Raw genomic sequence first — 25,014 nt, 5'->3', positions numbered from 1 at the left:
TCTACAACAGCTTTTATCCAGGAAACAAAAAGGCATTTAGATTTCCAAGAGAAGTTCTGAAGAGTTGTCAGTAGAAGCCTACGAGCTTATAGAACATTCCTACACTTGGGACTTGTCTTTACTAATGCTCTTCACATGCACTGAACTAGTGACGTCTCCATGAGAAAGATGGAGACCTTCCAATCCACAATGATTTTGTAGATACATGATGCTAACAATTAAGGTGGAATGATGCACCTGACAGCTATAAGATTAAACAAAGAATGTTCAGAGTTTGACCTTCCAAGTGTACAAACCCTAGTAAAGAACTTGTCAGCACTCACCTGTTCCCCATACTGCAGGCTGCGAGACATGGATTTCAGAGTTTTAACAATCTGAGCTTTTGTTGCAGATGGACTTTCAAGGTTCTCAAGACCAATACCTTCAAGCAGCTTTAGAAGGTAAGGGACCAAATCTGCTTTCAAAGCCTGCCAACATACCCAAATGAGTTGTCTTAACAAACTAGGAAGTTCCATACAGATGTTTTACATTACTAGCATTAGTCTGAACCAAAAGTACCAACAGCTATCACCAAGTCCATTTAGCTAGTCTTTTTTTTAGTCTTTTTTTTTTTTTCAGGTGTATAAATACGTAAAAGAAAGCAAAGATACTGTTCAGCAGTTCTGCTCTGTCTAGGCACAAACTTGGTTGAATTAGCTGGCATTAAGCTTCAAAGCAGCATCCTTGAACAGATCGGCATTTTGGATGAAGGACTGACTTCTCCAACTTGAAAAGTACGTTCGTTACATGGCTTCTAGAAAGCTTCCTGGATATTGAAGTTCAATTGTACAGCCAAATATAAAAGATCACAGTTTTACAGACTGAGAATACACTACTTACTTGGGCTACTAAGTCATTTTGTTCCTTCTGAAACATTCGATTAAGTGCTTCACAGGCCACACCAATTACATCCGATCTCTTTTTCATTCCGTTCATAAGAGGGCCAATGGTCTCTAGCGACGCCATCGCTCGAACACAAAGCTACAGAGACACAAACATCCAGAGAACTTTGTTTTATGCTAGGCTTGACTGTTATGGCAGAAACGGTCAGCCAAGACCATGAATTCCTCAGTGTCTTTAATCTATCAAGTTTCCCGTTAATTAGTTGTAAGTCCCTGCTCACGTGGGACATGGTACTTTTAGTCACAGTAATACCCCTCTAGGAACACTACTGAACAATAACTCTAGTTACGCAGTTTGATCCCCTTGAACACTTGAATGGTTCAGTACCTCATTGTCAGACAATATGTGCATGACACGAATGGCACTTTTAGGAATGGCATTGTTCTTGTGATTCATAGCTTGGATTATCTTGTGAAGATGACCAAGCGGAGGAACTTGATCAGCTAGCTGAGGCTGAGCACTGAACAGGCACACAGTTGCTGTGGTAATGGTTTCTAAAGTTTCCCCCTGCAGAAAACCAAAAACCAACAGGAAATATAACTCAGTAAAGCTTTACGTATCACAAAAATAGTAGCATTTCTCACTTGCTCTGCATTACAGACTTTTTTCCCCCCCTTATCACATCGCTTTGCTTTAAAATTGTTAACATAAGAAGTTTAGAACAACGTGATCAGCTCCAACAGTGGCAGACATTCAGTAGTTCTATGAACACAGATCTCTCAGATGTTTAAGCTCTGTTTTCAGTACTTAGAGAAGCCAGTGTCTGTCTGCAGCCTCTGCATGCACAGCAGCACAAGTGCTAACTTGCTTGGTGGAAGCATGGTAGCGCAGATGTTTAGGCTGACAAAAATATGCTTTAACGGGTTCTGCAGTCTGTGCAGCAGTGCTCACCACGCTTGCTGTATTCTGCAAGCCTATACAAGCTGCTATCACATCTTTGTAATGAAGATGTCTGTTTTATTCAATGTGCAAGTTGCTTCCCTGCAAGTCCAACCCAGAATCTGTCTGAATACAGTTCAAAATTCAGTTTTTAGTACTATCACCAAGTTACCAACTTAAATATTGCTCTTATTCAAACTGTAACACATTAGTTGCACTGCATTACACTAATTATTAGGTGGTAGCCTCGTACAAGTCATAATTTACACCAGAAGTGTCAAGACCTGAAAAATTTCAGGCGGTGTAGAACAAGTACCATTTTCTCAGGTTGGTCAGTCATGGAATAATTAAAGACACTTCATTTGTTACACCTCACCTCCACCACAAAATAAGTCTCTAAGGCTTACTAAAGCTAGTACTGTGGCTTCAGGGAATTTAAAAGCACTGAGTCATGTTCAGAAGTTGCCTAAATGTATCTACATGCTTTTACAGAAAGTCAGAAAGCAGACCAAAAAAAATTATTCATGTTGAGAAGTGTGAGAACTGAAGTTAATCAGATACTAAAAGGCCTCAAGGCTTAGCTTAAGACTGCTAACCAAATTCAAAAAGCAGAATGACAAAAAAAAAATAATCTTACATGGGGGTTATTTTTCTCCAGTAGTTCAGTAAACTTTTCCAACAGTGCAATGAGAAATTCTCTTGGTTTCCGCAAAACCCAGGCCGGCTGGGCAATAAAAATCCTTAGGAAGACTCCCCCTACTGAAAGTTCACCTTCTGCCTCACCATACACCACAGCGAAGTCTTCAGGCAGCTGTTGAATTGTAAAGCAGGAGTTACTGGCAAGGGTATTTGTGAGAGCTGCAACCTAACATCATGGCTGTGAGTAGTAAGGGTCACAGAACTAATTGTATTCTTCAAGACGGAGCTGTGCAAGACCAATAAATACTTCATCTTGAAAAAACACAAGGTAAGAAGTGAGAGTAGAACAAGCAGTGCAGGCAGTACCTACTACAGCAGAGTTTTCTTTCAAATGAACACAAGTTACTGAGTCTACAGCTATACTAGTGGTAAACACCAGTTTAAGAAAAGCACCAGCAACAAGGCTAATAAAATAGCCCTTCCCTCTCCTTCTGGCATGCTTTAGCGGGAGGGTTTCTCACCATGAGCCTAGGGAAGTCTCCAGTTTCCCCTCTGCATCAGAAGAGCCATCCTGCATGTGTTTAGAAGTTGTTTTAACGTTGAACAAGGCCAGTGCTGAGAGGAAGTCCTGCATGGCCTTTCACAGATACTGGGAAATACTACAGATTGAAACTTCACACTGATTGACACGATGCGACAGAATGGCTATTTTGGACATACTAGGGGCTTATGAATGTTCCCAAACATTCACCAAGAGTAAGTTCACCACAGCTATGTAATAACTAACAGAACTTTTTCCAGCAAACCAGTGTTCTCCTTTGTTGCCGACTTTGTGAGTTTTGGAATGATCTGAACTATCAGAAAATTCAGACCATTACTGGCAAAACTTATGGGTTCTTGTTGGTACTTCAAGAGGAAAGCCTGCCAGAGTTACATGTCTACGTTATCAGGTGGTTTACAGTCTCCCTGGATGCACCAAAGCAGAAACAGTATACTTTTACCTTCCAGTTAGCATCAGGGTTGTTCCTCTGAAGTTTAAAGTGCCTTTGAAAAGAAAGTAAGTTTTAACAAGCAGTAAAAAGAAGCAGTTGTCTTTCCTACTTAACAGCTCAGTCTCCCTCCATCACTCTGAAGTAGTACCAGTTTCTAAACCCCATTTTCTCCTCATTGTAACCCCCCTCCCAAATCTTACAGCAGTGAGCAAGTACCCGATTGTGCACAAACCGCACTTCCATCACTGAGTTACACGTAACAATACACAAAGAGTGAACAAGTTCCTTTTCACTGAAGTCTGGCTTGCAAGAATTCTACTTTTTACAGGCAGAGTTCTGTCTGACAGTCCTTCTATAGCAACTCTAGTTCACTGCTGCTAAAAGCATCTCAGTTAAGGAAATATTTAGTAGGTCTCCACATACTCAAGCATCATTTCTCGAACTGTTGTTGATACTCTTTCCCTGGAGCTGTCATTCCAAATTAACTCAGGATTTTCATGAGTTCCCTCAAAGATATGAACAGCAGCTTCAGGGTTGTCCCTCATGGCATCCATGAAGACTCCAGGTAAAAATTTCATTAGTGTAATTCTAACCTAGATAGGATGAAGAGAATTGACATTTAGCATCCCATAAGTCAACCTGACAGAAAAATATAGAACTCCAGGATGTCCAATTATTTATAGTGCTAGGATGTCAACTGCTAGAACTCACCACCACAAACAGAATAGTGCTATCACTTTGAATAGTGATTGCTAATGACAGGTCTGAAATCTAGCTAATAACGTTAAAGTCATTACAAATAGAAACCAAACTGCTTATAGTAGTTACAATAAATACAACTACTTCTAGAACTCTGCTCACAGATAAAAAAAAAAAAAAAATTTGAAAAAGCCAGATTGCTCTTCACATGCATATTTCAGTCACAGAAGAGGGTTTTTTTTGTTCCATCGTTAGAGAAAGTTGGTAGTATCAAGATAAAGGTTGCCAGAAGAACTGCTAAGATTCTTACCTTTGGACCCACCAGCTTATCTGCAGTCATTTTGGCAAAGAGCTCTGCTGTTTGGGCTCGGACCTGTGGATGAGTTGAGTTGCAAAACATATCTAGTAAGTAGATTAAAGCACCTGCACAAAGAAATAGGAAGATGTTCAGACTTTTTTTCTGGTCACAAGCAGCACAAGTTCACCAGTTCCACACCAATTGTTCTAAAGGGAAGAGTAAGATTTGGTCACTATTTACTTTAAGTCCAGCATTGCAGAAATATTTGCTTTCAATGTAGTACTGTACCTTTTGCCATAGCCTCTTTAATTATTTTTGTGCTAGATGTCAAAGCATATAAAGTTTCAAGGACAAGCTGTCGACCTGTCAAAATAAAAAGTATTAAGAACTTCAACAGACTATTAACTAATCAAAGATTAACTAAACTGATCTTAACAGAAAGTTACATCAAAATGCATTTAAGCATGAAAAGAGTTACAGGTGCACACACAATTGCAAGCTTAAGGATTTCTGGTTAAATTCAGTTCGTTATGGGGTGTCAAATCAATCACACATTCTAGTACAGCATAACTTATTAATTGTTTACTACCTAAATTCCCCAAAGAATTAGTCAATAAAACACTATGCAGGTATTTGAATTGCAACTCATATGTTTGAACTTGTGCATTTAAGACAACAGGGTACACAGAACATTTGTTTAAAACATCCCCCCGAAATGCTATTTTAAACCAAAACTCAGTAGTAAGCTCGGCCAGCTGCAGTGTAATTAATTTCTGAGTTAGAAATCCTTATACTTGAAAGACAAAGTATTGTATAGTACATACTTGAAGGTAAGGAATGCAGGAGTGCCAGTAAGTTAGCAAGAACCATTGCCTCAGCAATGTTGTTAACGCAGTCTTGGTTACTTGTTACTATGTTCACTACCTGTAAAAGATCAGAAACAACACTTGATTACATTCCAGCTCTTAAGGCATTGTCCAGAAAAGGCAGCGTATGATGAAGTCTGTCACCTCACTGACCAATATACCTAAGGTTTACAATGTTTATTCCTGTCACTAAATTGTCTTGTTACTTCAGGGAAGAAGAGAGGAAAGATGATCTGGTGGGTCTCTTCCAATCTGGTTATTCTATGGCTCTATACAGGCAAGAAGGTATCACTTGTTCCTCTCAGGAGGAAGTGATGCCTTGGACCCTGAGTCTTAATGCTTAATAGTGTACTACTCTAACAGTTAGACAATTAGGTTTGTTTATCCTGGTTATGTAAGAGCACCCAGACAGAGGGGTTTGAGAGCTTTCCTTTGTTTTGGTTTGGTTTTGTTTCTTTACCTCCAGAGCCAACTGCTGCACCTGGCCAGCTCCATGAACACGCAGAAGGGAGAATATCAACTTGAAATGGCCTATGCATTCACACTCAGAACCTGAAAGAGACCAAATAAGTTATTGTCTTCACTTCAGCCAAAGCACTCACTGAAGGTGATCCCAAGCCTTCATTTCACTACACAGAGAGGTGTTAAAGACTACATGTCTGTACACAGTCTGCACAGCAGTCATACCAGCTCCTACAGACTTAGAAAATTGCGAAGACCTGTCTATTAATCTACCTTCTAGAAGGCATCACATCAACACTATTTCAAGAGCAGAGGATAATTCCTCTAAGGTATGTAACTGAGCTAGTTCTTTGACTACCTTGTTACCTGCTTTCTTATAAGACTGTGCAAGTGCAGTTATCTTTATCACTGTTTGTCAGTACTTCTTGTCTTCAAATACACTTGCCCCTTCTGATTCTCCCAGCTCAGAGCAGGGTTGCTATCTGCAGCAGTAACAGCTGCCTTCAGGGTTACAATTGCCAAATACAGATAATCCTGTCTCAGAACAGCAAAACCACCTATTATTAGAACTCATGATAGTAACATGAATTGCTTTTAGAACATTTAATTTGGTAGGAAAATGTCCTAACTGCGTGTCTTTGCCTTTTTCAGTCTGTACAACAATCTCTGCTGGTATTACCTGCCCACTCTCAAGAGTATCTTCTCTTCCTGCTTTAGTAAGGCCCTGGCATGTTTTTAGGTGTTCACTAGCATGCAGTACTCAGTTCACAGAGGTTCTTGATGCAAGAAGGTTAAAAGTCAGCTGAAGATTCTTTGAAGGATTACAGATAGTTTCATCCAAGAGGTTAAAGCCTTCCTGGCAACAGCAGGCTTGAATTAGAATTAAACCCCAGTGTTTAAGAGAACAGATGAGACTTGGGTTTCATACAAAACTATAATACATCTACTGATAATGTTCTCCAGGAGAAAAAAAAAAGCCTATATGGCTTATCAACAGTGCCTGGGCTGTTAGACAGCAAAACAAGCTTCCTTCTCGCTGGAAGACAGACTAGAGAGGTCTGCATTTTTTAAGGTTGTCCACAAGAAAGCCTATCAGGCAAGTTCAGTTTTAAGCATACCTGGGTTGTGTTTTATCACATTTCTCAGAGCCTCCAGGGCCATCTCAACTCTCCGTAACCGATCTCCATGTTGATTGGACTCCACTTTCCCAGTCTGTGTTATTGCCATTAGCGTATGAAGGTACTGTGCTTGTGAGCCTATGTAATCCAAGAGACTTGCAGCAAACGCTTTAGGAAGCTTCAGATTAGAGAGGAGAGTATTTTTAGCTATGTGATGCAACAGTATTCACACCAGAATAAAGCGTATCCAAATAAGTTTTCCTACCTTTCACATAACCCTTTCTTCCAGACAGGCAAGACTTTTCTACTATGATGACTATAACATCTGGAACACATTAACCCTATTTATATCTAAACACACCCTAAGAAAGCTGCCACTACTTTAACAGCACTCAAGGTGCATGTCTGTCCATATATATATATGGTCAAAGCCACTAGACAGAATCATTACCCCCTAGAATTATTGAATCAACCTAAGCGTCTGCAGTACAATCTTGTACAGGAAAGGCATTAAGATATCTGAAGCAGCACATCTTATGGCAAACTTATTGTTGTTCTTAATTTATTCTGGCCCCATAAAGATATCCCATAACTTGCTGATCATGTTGAAAGAACTTTGCAGAAGATTCTGTATTTACTCCACTCTGTTTGCACTGACAGGTAAAGAAAAAGTAGTAACATTCCAAATAATAGTTTCAGTCAGAAGATTTTAATTACATCTCACCTCTAGTTGGAAGGTAGGGACCTCATTGTAGACTCTAACAAAAATCTCTCCCACAATAAGTTCCTTTGCATGATCACTGAAGACAAAGTCAGATCCATAGCTCTTGTCACAATCACCCTTTAAGCAAAGATAAGCAGCACAAGGTCAGACAGAAAATAATCTTTTAGAAACTGTAAAGCTATAATCCGATGATGAAATAGACAATACTTGAACAGAAAACTTACAGCTTTAGCAGAAGCTAGAAGCTCAAGACAGAATGAAATATTATAATCTTAGGGGGTTTTGTTTTCTTTTTACTGAATGTAAATGTTTTCTTTTTACTTTATTGAATGAAGTCTGAACAAAGAAAGTGACAGAAATAGACAACACTGGATAGTTCTATTAACTATTCCACTGCATAACAAGTTGATGTACTAAAAACCTGAAACAGTTTAAATAAATAGTAGTGGGATTTAAAGTTAAAAGTATCTTACTCTTTTAATCATGCTTTCTTGTTGAGATTCCAAAAACTCAAGTAATTCAGCTCTTGTCCCATTGTTCCAGATCAAGTAGGGGTTCTCTGTGTTACTGTTAAGCATCTTCAGAGTCTAAAAAAATAAGGCATTTACATGATGTAACATTTACAACAGGTTTTAATCATCATGCACAGCAATCAGCACTTCATGGTATTAATTAATCCAATCTCATTAACAACTAGACTACTTTCATAAGCAAATTTAAAGCATCAGGTTTCTCACATACTGGAAAAACTGTATAAGTTATTTGGTACAGTACAATCTATACTTTATTTTTTCTGCTTCTAACCACACTTACGATTCTCCTTCTAGTTTTGACAGCAAGTAAAACTACCTGGAATATGTTTTTGTAGATGATTTCCTTGGCACTGCTTTTAAAGAGAGAAGTTTAGCCTTAGCACTCCATCATCATTATATCCCTAAGCCTTCAACATTAAACTCAACTTCTTTGGTCCCATATTTGTTTTACAAACATTATTCTATAGGGAAGGGTTGCTGCCCATCGTGTTTGAAGCTAGAACAGTTGCTTCTCCTTTCAGTTACTCCAACTACAAAGAAATTCACACTGCTCTTTTCTGTATCAGGTTGGTTTAAGAGAGTTCAGTGTTTTAAAAGTGACCAGGTACTCCTTCCATAAATCCTTGGCAAAAGTTCTGGCCAACAGATGCTTACCTCTGTAGGACTGACCACAGCGAGTTTCCTTGCAATATAGGGTGTCAACATTCCAGCCAAGCTTTTCCTGATCGTTGGGTTTTCAGGTGTAGCTTGTTCTTCGGAGAGATACCCTCCAAGGCGACTCAAGGCCAGAAGACTGAGCTTAGCAAGGCTATTTGCTACCTCCTAAAAAATATAGAGACAGTTACAAATTCCCTAGAGCTTACTGAAGAAAGATCAGAATAGCCAGAAAGTTGTCCAACACTTCTGCACCAGAATGAACAAAATTGGTATTCTCTGTTTATCTGCATCACTAATTATGCACTAATGTCTAATAAAACACTAGGTGCTGCAGAACAGCACAACACAATCACTGTGTTGTGGTCTTATGCACAGTTAGCCATGAGCACTGATAGGTGGGAAATCTGTGGTAGTAAGATGAGCTGAAAGCTACAGAAGCTATTTAGTGTAATAGGTTCTGACCAGACAACAGCTCCTGATAGCACAAATATCAGCATAAGCCTTTTTTGACAGTGATACAAGAGTTATACTAGCTAGAACAGTGTTCAAAGCTCATCTCATCCAGCAGCTGAGGAAAAAAATGTCATACTTAGAGGGTCACCATTTAAGGACATGGAACTGCGAAGCCATTTATAGCTGTGGGGCAAAGGGAAATATGGTCCTAAAGTAGCCATTTCAGATAAGTTCATGGTATCACTAGACAACCCCTTCCGCTGAGCTTCAAGAAAAAAAAAAAAGTCCTCCGATAGCACAAATTTAATTCTTCATTATTCATTGCAGATAAAAATCTTTAGCACTAAGTTCATCAGAAACTACCAGTGTTGGCAGCTTCAACACACACACACAGCAAAATCAAAACCCAAGCAACAGTATTTAAACTACTACCCAAAAATCCCCTTCCAAAACTATTCTATTAACATTACTGTTCATATAATTCAGTGATTCTAGCAACTACTTGAACACATTTGTTTTGCTAATAAGAGATAGCAAGCAACAACCGTTGGTGTCTGGAAGCGTGCACCTTGTTAACATTACCTGGTGATTTGAATCTTCACTTTTCTGAATACCGCTCTCTTCTAGCGTATAGTCATAGTTGAAGAGGTAGCCCAGTAAGTACCAGAGAACGCCAGCTTGGAACAAGTGTGTTTGTAGCCAATAATCCAAGGCAAAGGAGCTAACACACTCGACTCCCAAAGCAGCTACTCGTGGTATGTTCTGAGAGAGGAAAAAAGTTCACATTAGCACTTGTCACCAAAGAAAGCCAACTGGCTTCCTTACTAAACAATGACTTAAAACCAAAACTTGCTAACTACAGAGTACTAAGCCGAATGGAAATGAAAACAGAAGTAGAGAGATCATCTGCAGTTGAAGTGTCTGGTAGTCAAAAAACATGGCTAATTGGTTACTCTTCAAAGGAAGAGTACTTGAACAGTTATTTCATATGATTACAAAGAACCATTCATGAACTGGTAGAAAATCTTCCCAGGGAAGCTTTTTATGGCAATACTCATGTTCTGCAGGGGCTACAGAACACACGGGCGCCTACAGTCAACTACTACAGTCTGGTTTTACAGTATTCTGTGTTTTATAATCTTTTTTCTATAGCCTTCAGTTTTCATATACCCCACATGAAGAGTTCAAGACTAGTTCTCCTTTCTTGATTCAAACAAAATTCAGCATCAAATAACATAAGGTAAGTTCTAAAGAGCTAAACAGGAACAAGACTTCTTGAAGACTGTTCCCAGAGTTTATGCTGATTTAGAAGTTTATCTGCTCAAGTAAGATCTAGCCCTAGTAACTCTATCTGCTGATTTAGTACAGTAAACCAATCAGCTAGACATGTCAGTTTAAAAGCAAAAGAGGCTAAATCTTTATAGTGATTGTATTTTAAGTCCACTAAATGGATTGAAATACAAGTGGTGAGAACAAGGCAGTAGAGTTCTGAATCCAATAATGATTAGTTGGGATCTTACAGAAGGATTTCATCAGTCTCTGCAGTTGCCTTATTTCCGTTAAAAGCAAAATATTCCCCTAAACATTTAGCAATTAGACAACCATTTAGGCAAAGGAAAGGAGCTCTTACCTTGCCATAATACAGTAGTCTACAGAGATCCTTAATGATGTTAGGCATTTCCGTAATCTTCTCTCTGCATTCCTCAAACTGTGCTGCTACACTGTAACACTTACTAATATATCCACACACCTACAAAAAGCAATATTTCATTGGTTCCAAGCAGAGGGGAATGCATGTTTACAATACTATTTTTTAATATGGATTATACTAAATCAGTATTTTATGACATATAAGTATTAAAATACATATGTCGTATGATAATAAATATAACTTATACTTCTGAGAAGCTGCTGCAACTTACCTGTACAGACATATCATCTGGTTTACTAGAACGAGTCAAGACTGCTACACAACGATTAAATGCTTCTTGCAATACCTGTGAGGATTGGATGACACGTAAGTTTAGTCACAACAACAACTGATAAAGACTGGCAGAAATTGAAAATGGATTTACCAGCTAATCTTCAATGGCTGAAGGGAAAAAATTGACAAAATCTTACGTTTGCTCAAATTGTTTGTAGGGGCAAAATTCCTTGCAAGTGCTGGTACTAGCCTTTGGTGCTTCTGAGTTGACAGCATTCTCACATGTGAGTGAATATGTCAGTAAGTTTGCAGACAACACCACGCTGGGAGGGAATGTTGATCTGCTTGAGCGTTGGAAGGTTCTACAGGGGCATCCAGACAGGCTGGAGAGATGCGCTGACACCAACTGTATGACATTCAACAAGGTCAACTGCCAGGCCCTGCACTTGGGTCAGAATCACTCCATGCAACACTACAGGCTTGGGGAAGCATGACTGGAAAGCTGCCTGGTAAAGAGACCTAGGGGTGTTGGTCAACAGTTGAATACCATCCAGCAGTGTGCCCAGACGGCCAAGAAGGCCAACAGCATCCTTGCCTGTATCAGAAATAACGTGGCCAGCAGCAGCCAGAAAGTGATCATCACCCTGTACTCAGCGCTGGTGAGGATGCACCTTGAATACTGTGTTCAGCTTTGGGCCCCTGACTACAAAAAAAAAAAACAACAGGGAGGTGCTGGAGCATGTCCCAAGAAAGGCAACAAAGCCTGTGAAGGGTCCAGAGCACGAGTCTTATAAGGGAGCAGCTAAAGGAACTGGGACTGTTTAGCCTTGAGAAAAGAAGGCCAAGGGGAGACCGTATCGCCCTCCACAACTACCTGAAAGGAAGTTTTTCTCTTTTCCCAAAGTAAGATGCGATAGAATGAGGGGAAAGAGCCTCAAGTTGTGCCAGGGGAAGTTTAGATTGCATACTAGGAAAAATTTCTTCAACAGGATTGTTAAGCTTTGGAACAGGCCACCTAGGGAGGTGGATGAATCATCATCCCTGGAGGTATCGAAAAGACCTGTGGATGAAGTGCTGAAGGACATGATTTAGCGGTAGACTTTGCAGTGTTAATCTAACAGTTGGACTCAATGATCTTAAAGGGTCTTTTTAAACCAAAATGATTCTACGATTTTACTACACGCAATGAAAAGCCCTTCTGCTCAAAGGACTTGTTCAAATCTATCTGTTCTTTCACATACAAAATGCAGAAGCTCTCTATGGAGTTTTGTGAGGAAGTAGAGAAACATCATATGTAGTTTGCTCATGCACAGTTCAACAGACAAGCCTGGGTCCAAAAAGGGGTTTACTCTGCAAGAGGCTTTTCCTGCATTCATAAAAGGCACAGTAAGAATGGGTGAGTGTTTCAAGAAGACCAAAAGTGATCCTCAATTGTATCCAATGTCCTAGGCACTGAGTATCTAGGATTTTTAGCTGTGGAAAAGTTAGACTAAAAAAATTCATTTCAATACGCTCCTTTCCATTTACCTCAATCCCATTTTCTCTTCTCAGTTCTTCTGCGTTTAATGCTGAACAATTGACAGTATGGAAAGCAAGTTCTGTAGCAGCAGGCAACAGAGGAGACTCTTTGGAAAACAAAAGGTCATCTGATGTTTCAATTGTAATAGTCTTAATCAGCATAGGGTAGCCCGCATACTTGTAAGGTTTCAAATCTGAAAGACAAATAAATGAAACATTTGCTTACACTCTGCATATATGTAATGTAAACCACCATGTAATTCTCAGTGGAAAATATACAAGGACTAGAAGTCAAAGAAAACTAACACCTGGGAAAATTGAGACTGTGCAGTCCATATAATCCAACTCTCGGTCACATAGGACTGTTCATTCTGTAAGCTGACAGAGCATTACGGAAAGAAACCCACTTAAGATTAAAAAAAGACTTATCTCCAGCTCAGTGAAACCCCAAGCTCAGAGCCTTCAAAACAATGCTTGCTCGTCTCCAGAGAAACAAGAGTATAGCTTTGTCCTAGGACAATCACCAGGATTGTCTAACAATAAGCCTAAAATGACCTTTTCCCATTTGCCACTGCAATCATGTTTTAAATAATTGTATTTTTCATTCCTTTACGGCTCAGCAATGATAAAGAGCAGTATGGAATATGGAAGCAATTATGAGCTGATTTATGGAAGGCTACTCTAACGCTGTCACTGTCTCAATACAACTGAAAGAGTTAGGATTGCTTATGAGGTTCTTGGTTTACCATTACATGTAGCAAAATACTTTTGGCTCTGTAGGACTTGAACATGCCAGCAGCTGCCAGCCAGGGAGAGCAGCTAGAGCCAAGGGTTAGGGTACTCTGCCTACCTCTCCTCTTTCCCTGCTGGGCTGTGAAAGATGTAGGGTTGCAGGACACCCACCAGAAGACTCTAGTCAGAATTTTATTTCATGGAAGAAAAGTCCTATTTTGAAGCTCCTTCCCACAGCTACATGATACTGAGGCAAGCCAGAAACCAGACCAACAGAATAGAGATTAAAACTGACCACAACGACCACTAAAGAAATGAACACAAAACATTCTTCTGAGACAGCATGCTTACCTTCCTTATGCCTGTTGAAGAGGATGCTTTGAGTTTTCAAGATCAAAATTATGTTTTCTGGATCTGGCCCATCTATAACCTTGGCAGACTTTGTGCACAGAAACTCATACGCTTTATTAACTTTTTCAAACATATCCTGCAAATAAAGAGGAATATTTTGAAGAGTTGCTAAGCCCCTCCTCAATTACCACAGGCCTGCAGCACCAGTTAGACAATGGCAAGATAAAGCATTCCAGATTACTAACTACAAAGCTAGTTTTGTCATCTTATTACACTGCAAAAAATACCAGAATAACTTGATGAACACTGTTTCACAGATGAGTTTTCTTCTGTCTCCTGAACACCGCCATAAACAAGAGATTAAAACGAAGTCAATTCTCTATGACAGAAGTAGTAAGCACAGTTTAATTGACTGCAAGGACAGGCAGACAATGCAGTCCCATCTTTCAAAGGGAGCAATTAGCTTATTCAGGTCCTGAACTTTTTAAATCAGATCCTTTCTGAGACGTAGATCTGATCTGATTACATCCACTTTCTGTTGAAATGCTGATATTCCTTGATTAACATCAGTTATTCACCTGTATTATTAATCCATATTCTAGGATTCACCTAGGGAATAGCCTTTAAAGGGAGAAAGAAAACTTAAGTGGGCATTGCAGTATTCTTATTACAAGTAACAGCTGCATTTGTCCCCACTTTATTAACATCATAAATGTGTTGTACATACCCTGCCTTCTGGATTCTTGTCTGGGTGATATTTTTGTGCCAGCCTGAAATAGGCCTTCCTGATCTTGCTTTCATCATGCCTACAAGAAAACAAGTGTTATTACATTGAGTAGCATCAAACACCAGAAAAACAACCCTGGATTCTGACAACAGTACTAACAGCAACTGTAATTAAGTGAGAACTACAAAGTCCTCACATTTCAATCTGAAAATTTTGCTTCATCAGCTGACACTGAATGGGGATAATGTGGCCACAGAACAGAAAGAAATCTGTTCTTTTACCTCTTGTACTGAATATATTGATCAGAAGGTGCTCAAAGTCCTTGAATTTTCTAAAAGAGTTAAAAGTGGTAAAATTCAGTTCATTATTTGTATTAAGTGCGCTGTTCTTGGATAAATAAAGTGCTGTCAGTTCTTTTCTAGAGGCCTGAAGTCAGAAACCTGTGACAAGACAGGACATAAAAAATCCTAAGGATATCATCCCCAAGAAAAAGGACAGTATTTGGCAGGGGGAGAAGGATGACTAGAGAAACAAAGGTCCACTTAGAACATATTCAAATTCTGTCATATTCTTTGTTCACTACGGTTGAGTCTAATGTCTGTACTATAGAACTACTTAGTGAAAACTTTGAAGGAGAGTTCAAAGCATTTTTTCCACTTTCAATTTACCTGAACACTTTACAATTGTTCTCTCAAACTCCACAGCTGTATTTTCAAGCTTTGTTCTTTTTTAGATAAAGCAATTTTCCACTGTGAAAGAAGTCTGTGAACCACTGAACTGGTACCACTACCTGGTTGCAAGTTCCGAGATAAACTTCAGTTTGTTCCCTGTACTTTACGTAAAAGTCATACAACTTTAACCACTGAAAACAACTTACTGGCCTTGTCCTTTAGGAAGGTTAAGGACTTCATAAGCATCATCTATTGACATTGTAGGTGGCTTCTTTTCTACCTCCTTCTTCCAAGCTTCTAGTGTATCTTTCAACAGTTTAACCTAAATAATTACAATTTGTTAGTGTTATATTTATGCTGACTTCAGTACATGTCATCTTTTCAATAAAGTGCTCCTTTATTAATGAATCCTTATGACCCATCACCCTAAGTTCAAAGACCTACTCCTTTTACTTTTCGTAAATCATGGTTACCCCTCCAGTCAGGAAGCAATTAAGGCTTGGCTGCACTGAAATGCTGTATTTTATTCAGAATAAGAGCATCTTAACATTAAAATGTCTATGTAAGAGTCACATTAGAAGAGGCAGAATCACTTAAATGATATGTAGTTCATGTCTCAATAACACAAAAGCTGAAGCAAACGTGCATTAAAGGCTGATTAGACAGATCTAGATCACAGACTTGCACCAAAAAGACCTCAACATTCACTTATGTACTGATACCAAGTTACCTCAGCTTCTTGCCCAGCATGGACAAGTAAGAAGCCAAAAGTGATTGTTTTGTTTCCAATCCAATCACTTGAGGTTAATTGAAACACTATCTTAAGATTCTCGGATGATTTATCTTGCTTTTTCAGTAACCACCACAGGGAGGATATAATTAATGGTGCTGCTTTATGGCATGATGACTATCCTGCTTCAAGATAAAGCATTTAACATATTTGCTTATGAACAGGGAGTCAGAATCAACCAGTTACTTGCAACAAATCTAGCATTTGACTTCCTTAATTTTGGTTACAAATCCACTTTTAGGCTCTAAAAGATAAAGAATTAAATGAATCCTAAAATACTTCTTACTTACTGGATCTTTAATTGGCCAGTCTGGAAATCTGAGTGTATCACAAAGATGCTTGAGGTAATAAATATTACAGAACAGCTCATTTTCCAGTTGTGGATAGTTGATGACTGGAATAGGACAGTATTGATAGAGCGCTCTTGTATTGCTTTGAAGACGAGGAGTGAAGTCAGCAAGATGAGCAGCGATCTTCTCTATCATAAGACGTCTAAAAAAGTTAAAGTTTGGTTTAACACTTGCCAAGGAGTCCTCAATCTTCAGTGACTGTACAAGTGTGTTCAGCTATTTCTTCTGAAAAGATTTTCCTTAGTAGTTTCTCATGTTTCAGAAGGAATCCAAAATGGGATTCCATCCTATTCTGTTATAAAGCTACTTCAAAGCTATGAAAATTAGTTTATTAGAAACAATGTAAAGTGACATTTTGCCCTCCTTCAACACCTCTTTACTTTTTGGGAGACGATAAAAATTAGAATATTTAGAGGTATATACTTAGATAGGTGCTAGCAATAAATAAGGACAGTAAGAATAAAGCAGTCCATGTAAATAGCGAAATCACTACTCAATAAAGGAACTTGATCGAGTACGATACATGCAGATGTAAAGCATATTCTGAAATGGTCAGGGAAATATTCCCCTTTCCTCTGTCAATTCCTTTTCCCTCCCATCCCTGTTACTTTCTGTAGAAGCAGAGGTCAGTGTAGGAAATTGCCCCTGCAGAAGGCACAGAGGGAAGTAATAAAACTATGGAATCCAGGTATTTCCAGCTTTCCTTAGAAATGTCAATGAGAAGACCTCTTCAGCATGAGATGTAGTTCAGGTTTATTTGTTCCTCTGAAATAAACCAGTTACCTCATTTCATTGCTCCAAATCGCTTCTGGAGTGTCAAATTCTCCAAGGAATATCTCAGAAAATTTTTCTGGTTCATAATTTTCTAAATAACACACCATTGCTTCAGGAAGAGTATGTCCAAGTATACTTCTCTGAACCAGATCTTGACCTTTTGTCTAAAAAAAAGATCAAATTGTCATCTCAAGGTAATCTGAATTTAGTCTTGCTAACCAACCCAAGATCTAAAAAACCCTCCCCCTTCTCACTAATAGTTCTTAATTTCTAACTCTCAGGAACTTAGAAAAAGAACAAGAACAAGCACCAAGTATTGGTAAAACTACAGGTGGTCTGCTAAAGTACTTGGAAACAGCAGGTAGTTACTTTGCAAGACTACTCACTTCTTCAGACTTGAAAGCTTGTTTTGTATGTGTGTATTTCAAAAACCTAGAAGAGAAACAGCAGTTATTTTCCATTTAATTTATACTTAAGGCACCCTTGAAAGATAAACAGACAAACATGCCCAGCTGGCAAGTCTCATACTCTTCTCTCAAAGTAAATGTAACAGCAACAATCAAATGCATCTCTAAAAAGTTCATCAAATCCTTGGGAACCCCACCAAGTTACACACTTCCATGCTGTAAGTGTTGTCTTATGTTCATCATTTCATTTTGGAAGTCTTGTTCCTGAAAGCTTCTTTTCTCCACACACAGAACAAAACCCCAAAAGCTGATAGACACAGACTTTTCACTACAAACCTCTCCCTACATCATTATGTCATCATTGCAGACAAAATATGATGATCTTATGCTAAGATGTTATGCTAACTGCTGATAGTTCTGTTACACTAGAGTCATCATGCAAACATGTAATAACTTCTCAATGTATTTTGCTACAGACTTAACTGGACTTGTACAACAGCTTTTTATAAACTACGGAATTTAGAGGGAGAGTACTGGAATGAAATGCGATATTTCTGCACCAAGCAGTACTTTTGATAGCAGCTCACTCAAAAAGTACATCAGCATATCAGATGCTTACACTACTACTCTGTAGTGCCAGCAACAATTTTTTCTTCTATGCTAAGTCATGTCTAGTTGCACTGTTAGAACTATGTGGTCAGAAACGCTCTCATTTCCTCCCTTGCAGTCACATAAGCAATTCTCTTTAGTGATTGACTAGATCATGCGGAGGCAACTCTTCCAGAGGGTTTTTGCTTGCAATCTCCTGTTGTTTCCAGCAAGCCACACTCCCTGGAGCATTTATAGCAGCAGTCCTTTCGAGCATGACTGGTCAAGAGGTATTCTCAGGTGTTCTTTTTCCTCACCTTGCAATTGGGAGTACATTGGAACCCGTGTACATCATTATAAAGAAGAATACTCCACTCAGATAAAATCGAGGTAACTGCGGGTTATCTTGCATGACAAGAAACAGCAATATAGCAACTTTTTCCACAAGGATAGGATCAAAAGTCAGTAATAGCTGAAACCAAAGAACACAAGCACTTGTATTAGCTGCCTGAGTAGGACAAGTGACCTAGCCAAAGTTGAAATTTTAATCAACTCTGTACTGGGACAAACCAGTAAACTTAGAAGAATTCCAGTTAAAGAATACTTCAGCCATAAAATAATAAGTTTGAATCACAGAGTGTTTAAAAGTTGGAAGACACCTCTAGAGGCATCCTGTCCAACCCCACTGCTCAGAAGCAGGGTCATCTACAGCTTGTTGCCAAGGATCTTGCCTAGACGGCTTTCCAGTATCTCCGAGGATGGAAATATTCATTAATGAGATATTGGCTGAGATATGAAATTTGTAACAACAACACAGTGAAACAAACAACTGCTTCTCCAGAAATCTACAAGACATCACAGATGTTATTTGATGTGTTTATCCCACTTAAAAGTATTCACACAGTGAATTATGTAAGTCTGTAAGTCAGACTTTCACTACTTGCAATAATTTTTTGTAAGAGTTGCTTACCTGAGTTATATGAGGAAGGCAAGTACTATCTGACAAGAGCCTTTTCACTCTAGGCAGAGGTCTTATAATAGCATTATCTTGATCCCTAAAGAAATAAAGCAGCACAGCAGTAAACACACATATGTCTTTACTCTTTCAAGCATGAACTTTATTAAGCCGTAAGTATCAGGCTACTGAGATCGTACTCAGTGTCTTTCTCTGTTAACTTCAAAGTCTGTTGTTAGACTAGCGTGGTTCAATGTGAGGCATTAAAACAGGGCTGGCTTTTTTTCACAGTTAAAACAAGAAGCTGCCTGCAAAAGTAAGACTATGCTGCTGTGCACTGAAATGTACATAGTTTGTGCGTTCACTCCTGCAGTCCTTTACAGAATTAGTATTGACTCATTTACAAACTCTGTTTGCCCACAGAATTTATTACTACTACGTAAAAGGTTCTTTAATATTAGTTCATTAATGTACCGCTTGGTTTCTAAGAAAAGCTTTAAGACAGAAGTTATGAATTTATGCAACTGTCAGAAAATTAACCACTTCTGCTGAAAATTAGTGTTTACCTGCTGGGAAAATATCCACACATTGTGATGAGCATGTTGAGTATAAGTGTGGCAAGGTCAGTCTCATTCAACACAGCCTGGCCACTGGCAAGCAAGCACCACTTCAGCTGAGGGATGACCTGCAATGGTCGCCAGCCATCCATACCTTGAGCCCAACAACGTGTTTTTGAAGTCAGCTTTCCGCTGTCCCATAGCTCCTGCATCTATTGCAAGGTTAGATATGAATTTAGTTGATTCAGCATTCATACCTCTGCTCCTAAACATTCATACTCAAGACAAGCTTTTAACTGCTATATGGCAGACTTCTACATTCGCATGGAATTCCAAATATTTGACACTAATTGATTCATTGATTGCAGCATAACTGGGGCATGGAGGGGTAGGCAGCCTTTCCAAAAAGGCTGTGTTTCTTAGCACAACATCAAGACTCTTATCTAGCTTTAATCCATATTTGAAGGGTTACTTTGAGAATACACAGCTTAGCATCACTGGCAGTTTTCCCTCTCACTGTCTGAAACACACCCAGACACCAGGACGGAAATAATTTGTCAAGTTTGAGAGTTTGAGGCTGACAGGTACCTCTTGAAAGCTGTAAGGACCACTCCTTTCTTTGTCAGCATTGCCAAAGTACCATTCTTTTTCACTCTCCCTCTTCATATCGGGTGCCGCCTCAATCACATTGCTCTAGAAGTTGATGTTTACATGATTAGCTTTAGCTTCAGTACAAGTATCAGATTTCTTCAAGAACTTTAAGAAGCATATTATTTTTTTTTAAGACTTGTCCTTTTTGCAAAGCAACACATGAGTAGTAAGAAACACGGGCCACATACCTGCAGAGGAACTGTAGCTCTGCTTGTGTGAAGATGTGCCAGAGTAAGCAGATCTACAAGGATTCTAATGCCATTTGAATCCATAAGGTCCTTCACATTTTTCTGTTAATGGATGAACTGAGTTAACACATCATTTTCTAGATAAGAATTGTTACCAGTACTGAACAGTTTTATTCAGGGAAAAAGTGACCATGAGAAAAGTCAGGGCATTCTCTAAAGTGACTAGAGTGGTACAATCACCACAATATCTACATGTTTCCTTCAGCTTTCTTATCAGTAAATACCTACTGCATTCCAGAAAGTTGTATCAAACATTGTTTTAAGACTCCCTCAAGACTTGAATTTTTGCTCAACCCTGAAAGACTAGTTTAGACCATTTTATACAGCCGAAATATCAACTAACTAGTGTTATATGTATATGTCCACCTTACCTTATTAAGGATCAGCTTGTTGAGAAACAGTATCAATCTGTCCCGCTCAAGCCTGTCAGTGCACTATTGCAGCAGAAGAGAACAAATTATTATTTGATAACACATATTATAACTTATGTTCAGAAATCAATGCAATTGCACCTGCAAAGACCCCTTTACTTGATTTCAAGTCCAGGATAAAACTGCTGACTGTTAAGCGTCCAGTTGCATGCAAAACTAATACATGTAGCTTCCTCCCACTGAAGAGTAAAGGCCTTGTGGCCTTCTACCATCCTTTTGTTGCTCTGGGTCTGACATTCAAATCCATTTTTCTGCTAGGTCGCTTACTGTAAAGGAACAGCATATGTATTCCCCAGTAAGTCAGTCAACACAAACACAAGGGAAAAACAGAATGTTTTCAGCCACCAAACGGAACACATCTTTGATGTCACACTTCTGGCGAGACCATCAAGACTCCAGACAAAATAACAAGAGACTGCGCTGGTTCAGTTTCACTTACAATTGCCATACCTAAAAGAATCTTTCCTCATACTGCATGAAAATGCATTTTGGTAAGCTGTTATCAGTTGTCAGACATAACTTGACATGTGTAAGAGGCAAAGTAGTCACCACTAAAAATCTGATCATGTGTGCCCACCTAAGGCTACCATTTCATTACGTCTAGGGCTGTTGCTCCTACTCTTGGAGTCAGGATTTCAAAATAATGTCATTTGGAACAAGGTTCTCCTCTTAAAAAGCAAGCCCAACATTAATATCGCACAAAGTTCCTTCACACTATTTTTGTACAGCCTGAAAGCCTGTTAAAGCCAACATGCAGATACAGAGAGACCAGTTTCAAGTCCCTTTATAATCAGCAGGTTTTTTTTAGCAAAACTGCAACTGAATCACAGGGAGATACTAGGAACACTTGGTGGCAGTGTGAAAAAAAGTAATTATGCTACAGCTTCATGTTCTGTAAAACAAAAACCTGGGTTTCACAGCAACTTGAAGGATCTGAACATGTGCTGGACTAAAATGTTAAGTACTATATCAAGTAATTTAAAATAATTCTTACCCTTTCTAACATCCCAACAATGTACTTAGTATCAGAAAATGGTCCTATTTCTTCATGACATCGCCCATAAACAATGGCCAATGCTTGCAGACATAAGCATTTCATATTCACTTTTGGGGTAAGCAAGAACCGATGGTACAGCTCATTGAAGAACTCGTATCTAAATAAGAGTTGAGATTTTAGTGAAGAAAACAAGCAGACCTTGTGAACAAGATAGGATTTTAACAATGTCTCACGATTTTTTGATTGCTCCACTCTCTTCAGTTTCATCTTCTTCCAACAGCAGTCTCAGATAATAATCCCCTATTTTTATTTCTTCAGAAAGGCAGTCATATTTGACCTGTAACAGTAAATAACAGTAAATATTGTTCCTCCTTCATTACGTTATTGCTTGTGTAACAATACTATAATTGCTTGCATCCACAAACTCAATATTAGCAACCCCTCCTATACTCTGAGGAAGACTGAAACTGCATTTCACTGTCAAAGAAATACAGATCTACAAAATATATGCCAGAACTAAGTTTCCCATCCTACTCAAATCCCAGCTTCCAGCCTTCAAGCAACTTGTTTCTAGTAGCAGCTGGTTTTATTAACTAAATTTGGATAATACAAGATGTATTCGGTGACTCAAGCTTTAATAAGCAGTTGCTCCAATGCAAGGTATTTCACTCAACATTACTACAAGTATGAAACACAAGCACAACTTTAATTACTAGCTATACTTGCTATTATGCTGGGTAATAAAAGCCTAGAGGCATCAATATACACATCAAGAGCTGGAGTGAAACTGCACAAGTAGAGCCATCATTAACTTCAGAGCAGCTACATTAAATTTAACCACATGCCTCAATGCTCAGGGGTTTTAAGCATTTGGCAAGCATCTCATTTAAAGGCACCTCTAACATATCACAAAAGCTGTTCTGTATGGTGGTGCTTCTTATCTATAATCTGCAGGCAACTGTCATGAGGTCACAAAGTTATCTACAGATTTGACCACAGCACAACACAATGAGGTCCCACTTCATTGCTCACACTTCCAAAAGAATTTCAGGCCACCATCCGCCTTGGTAAAGGTAGAGGTCCCACTGCTAGCACAGAAGCCTTTGCCACATAGTTAGTTCAAATACCTACAGCATAGCCTGATAAAGTATTCACTGAAAAAATTTAAAAGCAAATCCCCCAGACAGAAGCTGTTCAAAGATCATGTTACAGAAGTCCCCTCAAACCATTCCCAAAGTATCCTGGGCTGTAACTACAGGAACGTTAGTGATACATTCCAGTAGCATAAGCCACATAGAAACATACAGTGCAGGCAGAAAACCCGTGTTATTACAGTTCAAATATGTACTTTTAATTCTGCCCCAGCTAGGATCTCCAAAGTACAGAGACAGACTTGGCACAGCAAATGCTGTGGAACCCAGACCACCGACCACCCAGACCATCCTTTCGAAGGAAACTTTGAAAGCTAAATGTCAATGCAAAACATACCATTATAAACCCAAACGTAGCCATTTACTGCATTGAGGCACGAAGCAATCTGCAGCTGTCTGATAGGGACAAGCTGCATATATAAAATAGTTCTGTCTCCTAAAGCATTAGCCTGATGTCTTGCAATTCTTTCTGATTTGCCAGAGTAGTCAACTGAGAATTCCTCAAAAGCAGCATTTACTCATTTCACTAGTAGTCCTCTGCTCAACTATCAACTAGAAAGCTGTACTGTGACAACGATGGCATTGGGAATGTCTAAAAATATCTTAAAGTTGAATCGAAGCATGGCCTTGCTTTGCATTAGCACAACACATTAAATAAAACTGTGTGGAATCATAACAATACAGGAGATAAGAGTAGAGCACAGGAAGTGTTTATTAGCACATTACTTGAAAAACATCTTTGAAGTTGTTTTGAGAAAGCCAATTAGGACCACACTGATTGCTTTGCAGAAGCATGAAATGCTATTTTGATTTTCGGCGCAGCTTTTCCTAGAATGTGAGAACAGTATCCTCAATCTATAATTTAGAGAGCAGCATGGTTTCAGTCACAATCTATTCATCGTTCAGCAACTCAGTATTTAATGGCCTCAGGATCACTGAGACATGATGAAAATAAATACAAGGAATTCACTTATCAGGAAGAAGTGACTCGTGAAACTACCCAAAACAGGTCTGATAGAACAAGTATGACTTATCTTGACAACAATGCAATATTAACTCTTCTATTTTCCTCCAAACACAACAATACATCAGGGATTCTCATCAATGATTCACCATAAAGCACTGAACAGGCTGTCCAGACAAACTGGAGATGCCCCATCCCTGGAGGTATTCAAGTCCAGGCTGGCTGGAGCTCATGGCTCAAGGGGTGGTCTTTAACACCCCTTCCAATCCAAACCATTATACAATTTATGGTCTCTACAGCATTATTTGTCAGGCTTGCAGGATTCAGGTTTGCAGAGTGACACTGGACAAGAGTACCTGCCCACAGCCTCAAGCCTTAGCAGTTTATTCCATAATCCCAAAAGAACTCTAGCTTGCAGTCAGGGACTGTCAGCACAAGATTTGCACATATGGCTACAGCCAGAAAAGTGACATTTTTAGGTAGACCTATCTTACATATGCAGTTTCTTCTAAAGCAGGTCATTTACCTCAAACTCCTGATGGTTCCATGAGATAACATTAGCACTACCAAGTTCTCTGTCAATATTAAAGGCTCTCATCTCAGACTCAAGAGTATCTCTCAATTCTTCCCGTGTTTTGAAGTTCCAAATCAAGTTTGATCTAGCATGATCCTGAAGAAATCTATGAAAGAAGTTACATATTTTAAACCCCTAAACATTATCTGAAAGGAAGACAAGGCTCAGCTGGAAAGCTAGAGAAGATCAGCATTACTGGACCTTAATTAGATGGCACTGAGCAGTGGTCTCTAGTTTGTTACAGTAATTACACTTGTTTGCTTGTACAGTGTTTTCATAGTCATGGAGGTGAGCACAGACTAAAGTATCCCTGTTGTCATGCCTTATGGCTAAATTTATTATCTGCATATGGTTGTTGAACAGTTGAATTGCAAGCTATTCGCCATTCCTGC

At 39.0% G+C, this 25,014-nt stretch overlaps 1 protein-coding gene across 3 annotated transcripts in view; it reads right to left on the bottom strand.

Moving 5' to 3' along the window:
• Positions 1–25,014, bottom strand: part of DNAJC13 (DnaJ heat shock protein family (Hsp40) member C13) — a 57,138-nt gene that overhangs the window by 4,980 nt on the left and 27,144 nt on the right. For all 3 annotated transcript variants that reach the window (XR_011337668.1, XM_069860023.1, XM_069860024.1), the window contains 33 exons: positions 24,575–24,728; positions 22,167–22,270; positions 21,931–22,090; positions 20,877–20,939; positions 20,446–20,547; positions 20,195–20,299; positions 19,616–19,818; positions 19,065–19,149; positions 18,412–18,566; positions 17,486–17,531; positions 17,109–17,263; positions 16,266–16,467; positions 15,392–15,507; positions 14,515–14,593; positions 13,788–13,923; positions 12,714–12,898; positions 11,185–11,259; positions 10,893–11,012; positions 9,845–10,024; positions 8,807–8,974; positions 8,093–8,206; positions 7,620–7,736; positions 6,896–7,073; positions 5,776–5,867; positions 5,274–5,373; positions 4,738–4,812; positions 4,462–4,574; positions 3,876–4,045; positions 3,462–3,504; positions 2,459–2,632; positions 1,270–1,449; positions 880–1,020; positions 324–467 (listed from right to left, as the gene is read on the bottom strand). Coding sequence is in view for 2 of the 3 variants with exons in the window: in XM_069860023.1 (XP_069716124.1) it covers positions 324–467; positions 880–1,020; positions 1,270–1,449; positions 2,459–2,632; positions 3,462–3,504; positions 3,876–4,045; positions 4,462–4,574; positions 4,738–4,812; positions 5,274–5,373; positions 5,776–5,867; positions 6,896–7,073; positions 7,620–7,736; positions 8,093–8,206; positions 8,807–8,974; positions 9,845–10,024; positions 10,893–11,012; positions 11,185–11,259; positions 12,714–12,898; positions 13,788–13,923; positions 14,515–14,593; positions 15,392–15,507; positions 16,266–16,467; positions 17,109–17,263; positions 17,486–17,531; positions 18,412–18,566; positions 19,065–19,149; positions 19,616–19,818; positions 20,195–20,299; positions 20,446–20,547; positions 20,877–20,939; positions 21,931–22,090; positions 22,167–22,270; positions 24,575–24,728 (4,234 nt within the window). In the remaining variant the exon portion in view is untranslated. The remainder of the gene's footprint in view (positions 1–323; positions 468–879; positions 1,021–1,269; positions 1,450–2,458; positions 2,633–3,461; positions 3,505–3,875; positions 4,046–4,461; positions 4,575–4,737; positions 4,813–5,273; positions 5,374–5,775; positions 5,868–6,895; positions 7,074–7,619; positions 7,737–8,092; positions 8,207–8,806; positions 8,975–9,844; positions 10,025–10,892; positions 11,013–11,184; positions 11,260–12,713; positions 12,899–13,787; positions 13,924–14,514; positions 14,594–15,391; positions 15,508–16,265; positions 16,468–17,108; positions 17,264–17,485; positions 17,532–18,411; positions 18,567–19,064; positions 19,150–19,615; positions 19,819–20,194; positions 20,300–20,445; positions 20,548–20,876; positions 20,940–21,930; positions 22,091–22,166; positions 22,271–24,574; positions 24,729–25,014) is intronic.

This window comes from Phaenicophaeus curvirostris, chromosome 6 (assembly GCF_032191515.1).
Source record: "Phaenicophaeus curvirostris isolate KB17595 chromosome 6, BPBGC_Pcur_1.0, whole genome shotgun sequence".
Lineage (NCBI taxonomy): Eukaryota > Metazoa > Chordata > Aves > Cuculiformes > Cuculidae > Phaenicophaeus > Phaenicophaeus curvirostris.
The sequence above is the reverse complement of the archived record's forward strand: the minus strand, read 5'-3'. Positions and strand labels throughout refer to the sequence as shown.